At 30.5% G+C, this 12,289-nt stretch overlaps 1 protein-coding gene across 1 annotated transcript; it reads right to left on the reverse strand.

The window, feature by feature from the left end:
* Nucleotides 1-11,785: 11,785 nt before the first annotated feature.
* Nucleotides 11,786-12,289, reverse strand: LOC121211441 (uncharacterized). The gene has a single exon (XM_041084208.1). It carries the CDS (start codon nt 12,287-12,289, stop codon nt 11,786-11,788), a length of 504 nt encoding a protein of 167 aa, XP_040940142.1.

A 12,289-nucleotide genomic window follows, 5' to 3' on the forward strand; every position in this document is an offset into this window, starting at 1 on the left:
TCTTTATTAACTATATATATAATATAATAATAACAATTAAATATCTATATTAAGTATCTTTTAAATAAAAAATATTTATTTTACATTTGTATACCATCATCTCCATACGCTTGTCATAATTAAATTTATTTATTATATAAATATCTTATAATATAATTACTTAATTAATAAATCTCTTTTATAAATAGTAAATATCTATTAGTAATTAAATACAAGTACTACAAGTGTATGTATTTTTTTATTTACACACTTGTATCAAATCATCACCACACATTTGTCTTTATTTATTTTATTTAATTAATACAAAAGAATAATAAATTAATAATAAATTAATATTTACTTAAATAATAAGTTGTTAGGATTTCGACCTGATTAAGCAACGAACAAGAAAATAGTAAAATAAATTGAGAAATTGAACACACAAATTTAACGTGGAAAAACCCCTCCAAAGAGGATAAAAAACCACGGGCAAATATAATTTTACTATAATGGCAAAAAGAACGAAGAGTACAAAAGATGGAGATAAAAACTAAACCCCGAACACTCGAAAATAAAGAACCCACAAAACGTAAACACAAAATTCTCTAAATGTGTTATGAGTTCTAATCTCTAATGGGTATTTTTTCTAAGGTTGTAAAATAGCCTATTTATAGGCTAAATTCATAAGTCAAATAATAATAAAATAATCTAAACTAATCAGTATTTAATTGAAACAAGTAAACAGAGTTTAATTGAAAGATTATTTTTCAAATTTGACTGAAAATAGGAGTCATATTTAACAAATCTCCACCTTGACTCATATTTCCACAACGCCATCTTTTCAAAGCCTGCCACGAACCTATCTTGGACTATACAGGGAATTAACTGAGTCGAATTTGTGCTTAGAAACTAGAAGACTTCTAGCCTTCGACTTGTACACTGCCAAATCAAAACTAACCCGAGTTTGATTTTCACGAACACAATGCCCTAACTTTTCAAAACATGTATCCAAAAGAGAACCTCTCTTCAACGAAACAGTCATATCTTTTTCCCTCCTATGACCAAGTTGCCTCCGCTCCAAATGAGTTGACTTCAACTCTGTAACAAACGAGGGACGTCCGGTTTCACCGGTCACTGTTGAACCTTCCAGAATATAAAGACTGCCGATTCTTTTACCTTTTAACAAAACGAGAGCTCCATGAGATACTTTAATGCCGCTCGACTCGATGTTAATTCTGCATCATTTCAAGTCTAAAATACTCAAGGAGATGAGATTCTTTCGTAAATCAGGTACATACCTAACATCTGAGAGTGTCTTAATCGTCCCATCGTGCATCTTAATTTTAACAGTACCAATACCAATTACCTTACTAGATGAATCATTTTCCATGCGTACAACTCCACCTTCAACTGAACTGTATGTGGAGAATCATTCTCTATTGGGACACATGTGGAAAGAACATCCCGAATCTAGGATCCACTTGGACATGAGCTTAGAGTTATCGCTTGTTGACACTAACAAGAAATCATAACCATTTTCATCGGCCAAATTAGCACCAGCTACATCTTCCTCGTTACTCTCAGCAGCTCTTTTATTTCGCAGTTTATAACAATCTGCCTTGACGTGACCTAATTTTTTACAATAGCGACACATTTTGTCTCGTTTCTTTGATGCTACCAAAACGGAAGCTTGTCTATCTGTCTTGCTATCCAAATGAAGTCATTGTCGAGTTTGTCTCTACTCAACAAATGACCCTTCACATCTTCGAACGAAAGTTTTTCTCTACCATAAATCAGGGTCTCCTTGAAAGACTTGTATGAATGGGGTAAAGGGCACAATAATAGCATAGCCTGATCTTCATCGTCAATATGAACCTTAACATTCTTTAAATCATTTAAAAGAGTAATAAATTGACTGATGTGATGTCTAAGAAGCTCACCTTCATTCATGCGAAACGTAAATAGACGTTATTTCAACACTAAACGATTAGCCAGAGACTTAGTCGCATAAAGAGTTTCTAACCTTTTCCACAAGGCTGATGAGGTCTTCTCCATCAATAGCTCCTGCAATACCATATTCGCGAGGCACAACTGGATTGCAGACAAAGCCTTTTCATCAAGCTCTTCCCATTCTGTTTTATTTAGATTCTCAGGCTTTTTCCCAGTAACAACCTTTTTCAAGCCTGATTGAACTAGAATTGCCATCATCCGAACTTGCCACAGATTGAAATTTGTCTCACCATCGAACTTCTCTATTTCAAATCTTGTTGTTGCCATCTCTGAATGGGCTGATCTATGAAAGTTGAACTAGCTCTGATACCACTTGTTAGGATTTCGACCCGATTAAGCAACGAACAAGAAAATAGTAAAATAAATTGAGAAATTGAACACACAAATTTAACGTGGAAAAACCCCTCCAAAGAGGATAAAAAACCACGGGAAAATATAATTTTACTATAATGGCAAAAAGAACAAAGAGTACAAAAGATGGAGATAAAAACTAAACCCCGAAAATCTGAAAATAAAAAACCTACAAAACGTAAACACAAAATTTTCTAAATGTGTTATGAGTTCTAATCTCTAATGGGTATTTTTTCTAAGGTTGTAAAAGAGCCTATTTATAGGCTAAATTCATAAGTCAAATAATAATAAAATAATCTAAACTAATTAGTGTTTGATTGAAACAAGTAAACAGAGTTTAACCGAAAGATTATTTTTCAAATTTGACTGAAAATAGGAGTCATATTTAACATAAATAAATACATACATGTATTACAAATGTATGTATAATATTTATTAGACATGTATTTGATTTTTTCCATACACTTGGTACTCATTTTGGCTTATTTGCTTATTTAGTCCCTTCAATTTTCTTTATTCTATAATTAAACTTTCACACTTTATTCAATTTAATCTTTTTATCTAATTATCTTTAATTTAAGCTAATTCACTTCATTAAACTATAATTAACTACCCACTTAACTTCGTAAATATTTTTAATAAATATTTACGAATCTATTTTTTAGAAACTGAGACCCGAAAATACACTTTTTTGATAACCATAAAATTCAAGTCGTTACACAATATCCACAAGTTGACATTCCTCTAAAACCTCTCTGAAGGCCTCCATTCTCTTCTACTCCATTTGAACTCCTCCACTTTTTTCAAAAGACTACATAATTTCATTGAAGTCATCACTTACTAACCATGGTTGATTTTGTTCTTGGTATAACTTTCTGAGCAGGTTCCACGAGAGATTTTTATTATTTAGATAAGGTGAACCGTAAAACCCTGTAAATCACCACTCTTCTTGTACAACAGTCTCCTTTATCATCACATCGATATGCCATTTCGAAAAACTTCTCAGAGTTACCGAAATATCTCCTTTCCATACTAGACACAATCTACCCCTAGAACCCTCAACTTCAATTTCGATTCCATTCGTAAAACCATAGCTCCTCTTAACCTTCTCCATCCTATTTTTGTCGATTTCTGTCTCCATTAAGAAGACCATATGGTGATTATGCTGCTTTAACAAATATCGCAGCCTCCAAACTGCCCGTGGATTCCCCAACCTACAGACATTCTAGCTTATGTTTTTCATTTTGCCCAGTCGGCTTGCCTTTTGGCAGCCGCTGATCTATATTTGTTAGAAACAAAATTTTGTTCCGAATTTTCAAACATTACTCCCAAGGGAACTCCTGCTTGACCCACTATTTCTTCATATTTTAATCTTTTTGCTCCATCTTTAGAAGAGAAACATGTACTGTTATCATCAACTTCTGGAAATTTCCTCTTCCCCACAATACTTTCATCCTTCCTATTATCTGACAATTTTCCTAGAATAATTCTTTTCCAGCTTGACTTCTTGACTAGTGTTGAAGGTTTCTCCATCTCACTAATTCTTGCATTCAATTCGCCAGTCTTCATCATTCCAGAATCTTCCTTCTGCTTTTTTAATAATTCCTCCAAACCTAGCAATTGTAGACCGTCTTGAGGCTGTCCTTGCATATTGTTCCCTTCTGCAGATTTATTAATTCTATTATTCGTTAGATCTATATTTCCTATGTAAGAACATTGAGATCCCCTCTTTTTTGAGAAAGCATTTAGTTTCATACTCTCTTTCCCAACTATGTTTGATTCTGCTTTTAATGCCATAGAGTATGGAGGATTATCTCTAATTTTATTTTTTCCTGCAGGACTTAACACGAGACAATCTTTGAGGCCATACCCCATTCTACCACATCCAAAGCAAAAAATTGGTAACTTCTCATATTTAAAAGAAATCCACGATTTAAAATTAATATCACTTGACACAAAAATACCTCTTCGAAGGGGTTTTTGCACATCCAGATTAATTCTTAATCGATATTCATCACCATTAATCTTAGATCTAATTACTCCTTCGAAAGTAACGCCAATAGCATGCAATAAATCTTTTTTTATCAAATTCTGGTAAACACGGACCTATTTTAATCCAGAACGGTGATGAGATTAGCCGAATCCGTTTTCTCTCTACCGGTTTACTCGGTCGATCAAATAATTTCGAAACAACTAAGGTCGTCCCTCTATAATAGTCTCCAAGTCTTCTTCTAAATCGAAAATAATTAGAAAGAGATTTTGCCCTGCCTCCTGGATCTCAAATCTTTTCCTTGTCTTCCATATGCTACTCATCTGTGCCCTAAAACTCTCTGGATTGTAAGGCTTTTTGTCCATATTGAACATATCAGAGTAGGTTTAACATTTGGTACCACCATCGAGCATTTAACTGATAGTTGAATGAGCTCTTCCGCCAGTAAGGAGATCTCATCGTTACTCTCTCTGTCATTGCCACCACTCTCCTCCATCCCAAGTTGCAGCAGTTACTGCTTTCTCTAGGACTCTATGGAAAGCACTCTTGATTTTCAGAAACTAATTTAATAATTTTAATATAATGTATTCACATGTTTTAATATCGTGTATATTTCATATGTTATTATTAATTAATTTCAAATCATATACTTTATTATTTAATATATGTTATTTTTAAATATAAATTTATATTCTAAATACGTAATTTTCATTCGTGTATGCGTATAATAAAATTTCTAATACTTACATGGTAGCTCATGGGTAAAGGAAATGAACGAAAAAATTAATGATTGGTTTTAGGGGTTTATAATCCTTTCTCAAACAAATTTAATTACACAATTTACTAAAACATTATACATTTGAATGAGATCATAAAAATAAATAATGATAAAAATTTAAAAGTTAACTAAAGCAGTCACATAAACACAGATATAATAAAAATAAATAATTTTTATATTGAATAATTATAAATTAATTATTGATTAAGTATTAATTCGAATGATATAGATAGTGTTGTTAATGTATAAAGACGTAGATTTGAGAAGGTTAAAGTGTTTTTATCCTCTTATTTAAGGGTTAAAAAATGTTTATAGATAGTTCTAATTTCTAAGTATTGTATTAAAAAAAATAGCATTGAAAAGCTACAAAACCTATAAAATAAATAAATAAAATGATAAGCTTGATAAAATCATTATTTTTTACACATATTTTAATATATGGGTTAGTAATAAATTAATTTAATTGGTAATATTTAGCCACTCTCATGTAGGGGTGAGCAAAACTTGACTAGATTCGAAAAATTTAAAAAAAAATGAATTTCGAGTCAAACAAATAAGTAATTCGAATTTTGAGTTTGAATCGGGTTAAGTTTTACAATTTGGATAACAGATTGGTGTAAATACCCTTTTAATCCTTGTCAAGTTTTAAAATAGGCAAATTGGTCCCTCAACAAAAATTACAAAAATTTAAAATAATTTTTAAAATCCAAAATATTTATAAAAATTATAAAAATTTCAAAAAAAATTAAAAAATATAAAGAAAGTTTAAAAAATTTAAAAATTTAGAATAATAATTTTAGAATCTAAATAAGTTAATTAATTATTCAAGTTTATCATACCAAAATTTTTTTTTCTTTGAAAAAGTTTCAAATATATATGATTTCAAATTTATGTGCTCTAACATAAAATTAATTATACTGTAACAAGATTTTAATTTGACATATTTAATTTTTTAATTTAACTCGATCAATTTCACTCAAATTTGATTTGACTCGAATTTCATTTCACCCATCTTTTTAATTTTAATTTTAAATTTATATTAATTAATTTTTATTTTATACCTAACTATTATAATATGTATGTAATTTAAATACCTTTTTTCGTTATGTTATTATATACTAATAACTAAATAAGACATTTTGAAATCCTAGCAATCTAAGAAGTGTTTGAAAATTTTAAAACTAAACCCAACTTGAATCAAATAAATATTGTGATATTAAAGTTGTAATTTATTTTTACAAATTATTAATGTAATGTGTTACGAATATAACATCATTTTATATATACTTGTTATATATACACATAATTATATTTATTCAATAAAAAACAATCAAACTTATTTATTTTTTTATAAGTATATAATTAAACTAAAACATGTACAATTGAATAAAAATAAAATTACAATTCACACTTATAATTATATTAAATTAAAATTTACATATCTTATATATTAAATCAAAATTTATGTATAAATTAAAAATATTTATATTCGATATACTACGATATATAATTATATGTCCTAAACTAAATAATAACACATTATCAAAAGTTCCTCAAAAAGTAAATTTAAATAACTTTATTTTAATGATGTATATATTAATGTATAAAATATTAATCCAAATTAAAGTTGATCTCACTTTCTAACTAATGTTTTACTAATGTTTTCCGTGCGAATTATATTTAAGATCGTTAAACTACTAGTAAATTAATGTTTTAGTCACTCTAACTTTAAAAAGTATATATAAAATTTACAAATCTTTCACTCAAGTCACCATATTATTATAGTATGACCTCTTCTGTTTGCGCTACTCTCATTAATTAAAAGCTTTTATTTTCTTTCTCTTCTACAATTTAATTTTTTTTATAAAACCACTTTGAATGTTGCAAATTTACAAACCAAAACTCTAACCGTCAGATCGATTGGGTTCTAAAATATATTCTTTTACTTATCGACATATATTAATCTATTATATCAACGTTGAATCATCACTTGAAGCTCGCTATTTTTTTTTGAAAAGAATATTAATAGTTTTATTGACTTAAATAAAAACTTTCAAATAATTCAAATAATTATTTTATAATTTTTTTAAAAAAATTGAATAACTAAAATAAAATTATAGTAATAGATTTTTTTAATATCTAATCTAGAAAGGGTTTTTTTACTATAATAATATGAAAAAAAAAACCAAAATGGGATATCCTTAAGATTATATACGAAAATGGGTTACTAGAAGTGATGGAGGGTGGTGCATAGGCGGCACCACCCTCAAATCTGACACAATTTCAGTTAAAAAAAACATTTTCAGTTAAAAAAAAGAGTAGGACGAAAAAAAATAATAAAATATGGGTGGAGGGTACCCCACAGGCGGCACCAGTGGAGGGTACCCCACAGGCGACACCGCTGACTCCTCTGCACCGACGGGACTCGTCACTGCCACCGACGGGACTGGTCTCAGACATTTTTTTATTGTGTTTGGGGACCTTAAAATGTTCCCCAATTTCTTTGTGTGCGTGAGTGAAGAAGAAGAAAGGGGGAAGGAGAAGAGAAAGAGAAGAGAAGAAGAAGAAGAAGGGGGGAAGGGGAAGGAATAAAAGGTAATGTTTTTTTTAAGGAAATAATTTTTAATTGATAATTTAAGGAAATAAATTATTTATATTAATTGTTAATGTTATTATTGTTGATTGATTTTGATTTAATTTTTAAATTTAATTTTTTGCAAGGTATATTTTGGATAAAAAGATATATTAAGGTATGTTTGTATTTATTTTAATTTTTATATATATTCATAATTTATTTTAAATTTTTATTGAAGTAAAAAATCCTATCTATGTTATGTAGAAAAAATATTTTATTATTATTTATTTAATTTATTTGGTAAGTGTGTTTTAGGTTAATTAGATATATTTTTTATTAATTTATTTGGCATGTTATATTTTGATTTTTTTTTTATTTTTTATGTGATGAGTTTTTTTACAAAAATAGTATAAAAAATATTAAAAGAATAACTTAATAGTATATTTTAAAAAATATATTTTAAGAAATTCGAAAATAAAAAAAGGTCAAAATCAGAGTTTTTTTACTAAATTAATATAAATATACTAAAATAATACATATAAAACATTATGTACTAAAATAATAAAAAAATAAAATACGAAAATAGTATATTTTGAAAAATAAAATCCGAAAATAAAATAAAAAACAAACGGCCAAAATCAGAATTTTTTACTAAATTAATATAAAAAAACTAAAATAATACATTTGAAACATTATGTACTAAAATAATATAAAAAAAATAAAATACGAAAATAGTATATTTTAAAATAAAAAATCGGAAAAAAATAAAAAAAAGGCCAAAACCACATATTTTTACTAAATTAATATAAAAAAACTAAAATAATACATGAAACATTATGTACTAAAATAATATAAAAAACAAAATACGAAAATAATATATCTTAAAAAATAAAACCTGAAAATAAAAATAAAAAAGGCCAAAATCAGAGTTTTTTTCTAAATTAATATAAAAAAACTAAAATAATACATTTGAAACATTATATACTAAAATAATATAAAAAATAAAATACGAAAATAGTATATTTTAAAAAATAAAATCCGAAAATAAAAAATAAAAGGGCCAAAATCAGAGTTTTTTTCTATATTTATATAAAAAACTAAAATAAAATATTTTAAATATTATGTACTAAAATAATATAAAAACATAAAATACGAAAATAGTATATTTTAAAAAAATAAAATCCAAAAATAAAATAAAAATAAACGGCCAAAATCAGAGTTTTTATTAAATTAATATAAAAAACTAAAATAACAAATTTGGAACATTATGTACTAAAATAATATAAAAAATAAAATATGAAAATAGTTTATTTTAAAAAGTAAAATCCAAGAATAAAATAAAAAACAAACGGTCAAAATCGGATTTTTTTATTAAATTAATATAAAAAATAAAAAAATAATACATTTGAAACATTATGTACTAAAATAATATAAAAATAAAATACGAAAATAATATATTTTAAAAAATAAAATCTGAAAATAAAATAAATACTAAAATATATTGAACTACATGCCGGGTATATTATATATATTATAATTTAAACCAAAATATTTTACTTATTATCATTTTAAAATAATAATAAAAATATTTGAATTTGAATTGGGTATATTTTTTTTAATGTAGTATGGCAAAAAATATGCTGTCGAAAAAACGGTTTGGTATTTTTTTTGTAATTAAAAGTAATATATATAAAATTTAGTTATTTTGACAAATATTTAAAATCCATCAAACATTGAAATTAATAACCGAAATTTATTTGAAATTGCAGGTATGGCAACAGCTTCATTGATTAAGGAAGATCCTCACATAGCTGACACAGTTAATAAAACGGTAATATATTGTTATTTGTTACTCACATGTTCCATTTAAAAAGATTTATGTAATTTACGCAAATAAATTATGTTATTATAACTTATTTCTGCAATTTAACATTGTCAGGAATCGTACCACGTATTAAGGGGCCGGGTGAATGGTTTAGGATATTCCCCGGATGCACGACTGATGCCGTACTTGGAGCTAGCTGGATTCGGGTCAGCAGCATTGATCCGGACGTTTGATTTGCGGTATGATTTAATATCCGCATTGGTTGAGCGTTGGCGCCCGGAGACCCACACTTTTCATTTGCCGTGTGGGGAGTGCACTGTCACTCTGGAGGATGTTGCCCTGCAACTTGGGCTCCCAATCGACGGGAGTCCGGTAACGGGTGTAAGTGCGTTAGCTGAGCCGGCTGCACTTTGTTATAGCCTCCTAGGAGCCTCTCCCGGCGATGATGAGTCCACTTTATCGGGTTTGAAATTTACATGGTTGAAATCAAATTTTCAGCATTTACCAGATAATGCCACAGAAGAAGAGTTGATGTGCGCAACTCGAGCGTACATTATGCATATTATAGGGGGTGTATTGATGCCTGATGCGAACAACAACAGGGTTCATATCATGTATTTACCTCTATTAACTGATTTGCATAATGTTCGCTCGTATAGCTGGGGCTTCGTAGTTCTGGCTATGTTGTATCGTGAGCTTTGTCGGACGACAAAGCCTCATGCTGTAGACATAGGCGGATGCCTTATATTGTTGCAGTCATGGGCTCTTTATCGAATGCCATTCTTGGCATCGGTTAGTCACCAGCCATATGTATATCCACTAGTTAACAGGTGATAAAATTTAACTTGTTATTAATTGATAGTTTCTTTATAATGATACTATTCTAACGATACTATATTTATTTGAAATTTGTTTTCATAGATGGAGTATTTATCCGGGTATCGGGAGGTCGTACACTGTCCCGATATATCGTTTGTTGATTGAGCAACATGCCGGAGAAGGAGTAAGCTATTCCAATATTCGCGACATGTAATTACTTTATATATCTTACTCAAACCGTGTGAAATTTTAACCATGGTATTAATCGTGCAGTTTATTTGGATGCCATATCGTAGACCAGAAATTGTGGCCGTTATACCATCTTCTGCCTACATTCATTCTCAATTGTGGTGCACTAACGCACCAATTATCAGTTTCAATGTAGTCAAGTGGTACCATGGGGATCGAGTATTACGACAGTTTGGTTGCATCCAGTATATCCCGGATTCGCCAAAGGAGGTGGGGAAGGTTCACGGCATCAACAAGAGAGAGAAACATGGAATGCATTGGGGGGTTGTGCACCGAAGGTATATTGCGGTGTGGGATAATCAGATGGGTCGAAGACCTCGGATGGATATGTCTTCCGATTTGCAACCATCGCCAGAGTACATGCAATGGTACTTTAGTATGGGAAAGCCATATTTACTTGGTGCCCAATCGACTGTAGTCCCCCCGCACGTGCAGCGACCTGGGGCATACGAGCCAGTGGCCGATATAGAGCCCAATCCACAGCCAAATCTCGAGCCCGAGCGAGAGGTGGAACCCGAGGCATATCCTGAGGCTGAGTCTGAGCAATCGCATTCACATTCGGCTGATACTTCTTATCATCCGGATTTCCCAGACAACGACTATTTCCCGGGCTCGTCAAGGGGCGGATACCATTACGGGTTTGATATCTTTGGGTCGTCTCCATTGCAGCATAGCACTTCTCTCGGCCTGTATCCCCCTCAGTACAGCACTAGCCTCGGCCCATATCCACTGCAGTACTCCACTCCTCCTGGATGTATCCTCTGCAGCATGGCACTCCTCCTGGCTCAAGTTCATCGATGCCATTTGAGCCATATGATTTTTCTTCCATGTATCAGACGCCCTCACCTGCGACTGAAGAGGATGTTGGTCGTCGTGATCACCCACAACGTGAACGTCGATCTCTGAATAGGTATACCCCTAGGACCACACCATCTAACCATCAAATTTAGGGGTTTATTGGGTTTTGATATTAAAAAAGTTTGTATTTCTTTCTATATATTTAAATAGATTAATTGGAACTTTGAAAATTGTAACAAAATTTGACCATAATGTAAATAAGATTAATTTGGACATTTTGAACATTAAAACAGTAAAACTTAACAAACCTAGTATTGTAATATAAATTAAATACATTACAACATTAATCTAATTGGAACAAATTTTGCAATATAATTTTTTTATATAAATTAAATACATTACAACATAGGCTCAATTCCTACCCGATCGTGACGATTGTCCAATATGATAGTTTAGCTGCGGGCATTTACTCCGGTTATGACCAGCTAACCTGCATAATCCACAACGCTTACTATCGGATTTCTCTCTAATATCCATCTCATTACGAATTCTGGATGATTGCGGACGACCTCTCGGATTCCTGCGTAGCCCTCTGTCTGGGACAAGTTTGAAAGTCGTCGGAGGCACCTCCCACGTAGACAAGTCAGGCAGGACGGGGAACTCATTTTCCCAGACACGTAACGTGCGCTCGAGTGTGTACACATCATCAACAAATTGTTCAACATTAAGGTTTACCTTAGCACACGCTGCCACGACTTGCGCACATGGATAATGAAGTGTTTGGAACCTCCTGCAATCACACCGTCTGTTACAGAGATCAACTCCATATGACCTAGGTAGTATACCGGGTCGACGACCGATGGTCTCTATAACACGAAATGCTTCATGGCGTCGTGAATATATTTCTACATTCAT

The sequence above is a fragment of the Gossypium hirsutum genome, chromosome A12, assembly GCF_007990345.1.
Source record: "Gossypium hirsutum isolate 1008001.06 chromosome A12, Gossypium_hirsutum_v2.1, whole genome shotgun sequence".
Classification (NCBI taxonomy): domain Eukaryota; kingdom Viridiplantae; phylum Streptophyta; class Magnoliopsida; order Malvales; family Malvaceae; genus Gossypium; species Gossypium hirsutum.

Excerpts from the sequence above, each read along its gene's own strand:
- LOC121211441 (XM_041084208.1), bottom strand. The coding sequence starts at position 12,289 with ATGAATGTAGAAATATATTCACGACGCCATGAAGCATTTCGTGTTATA.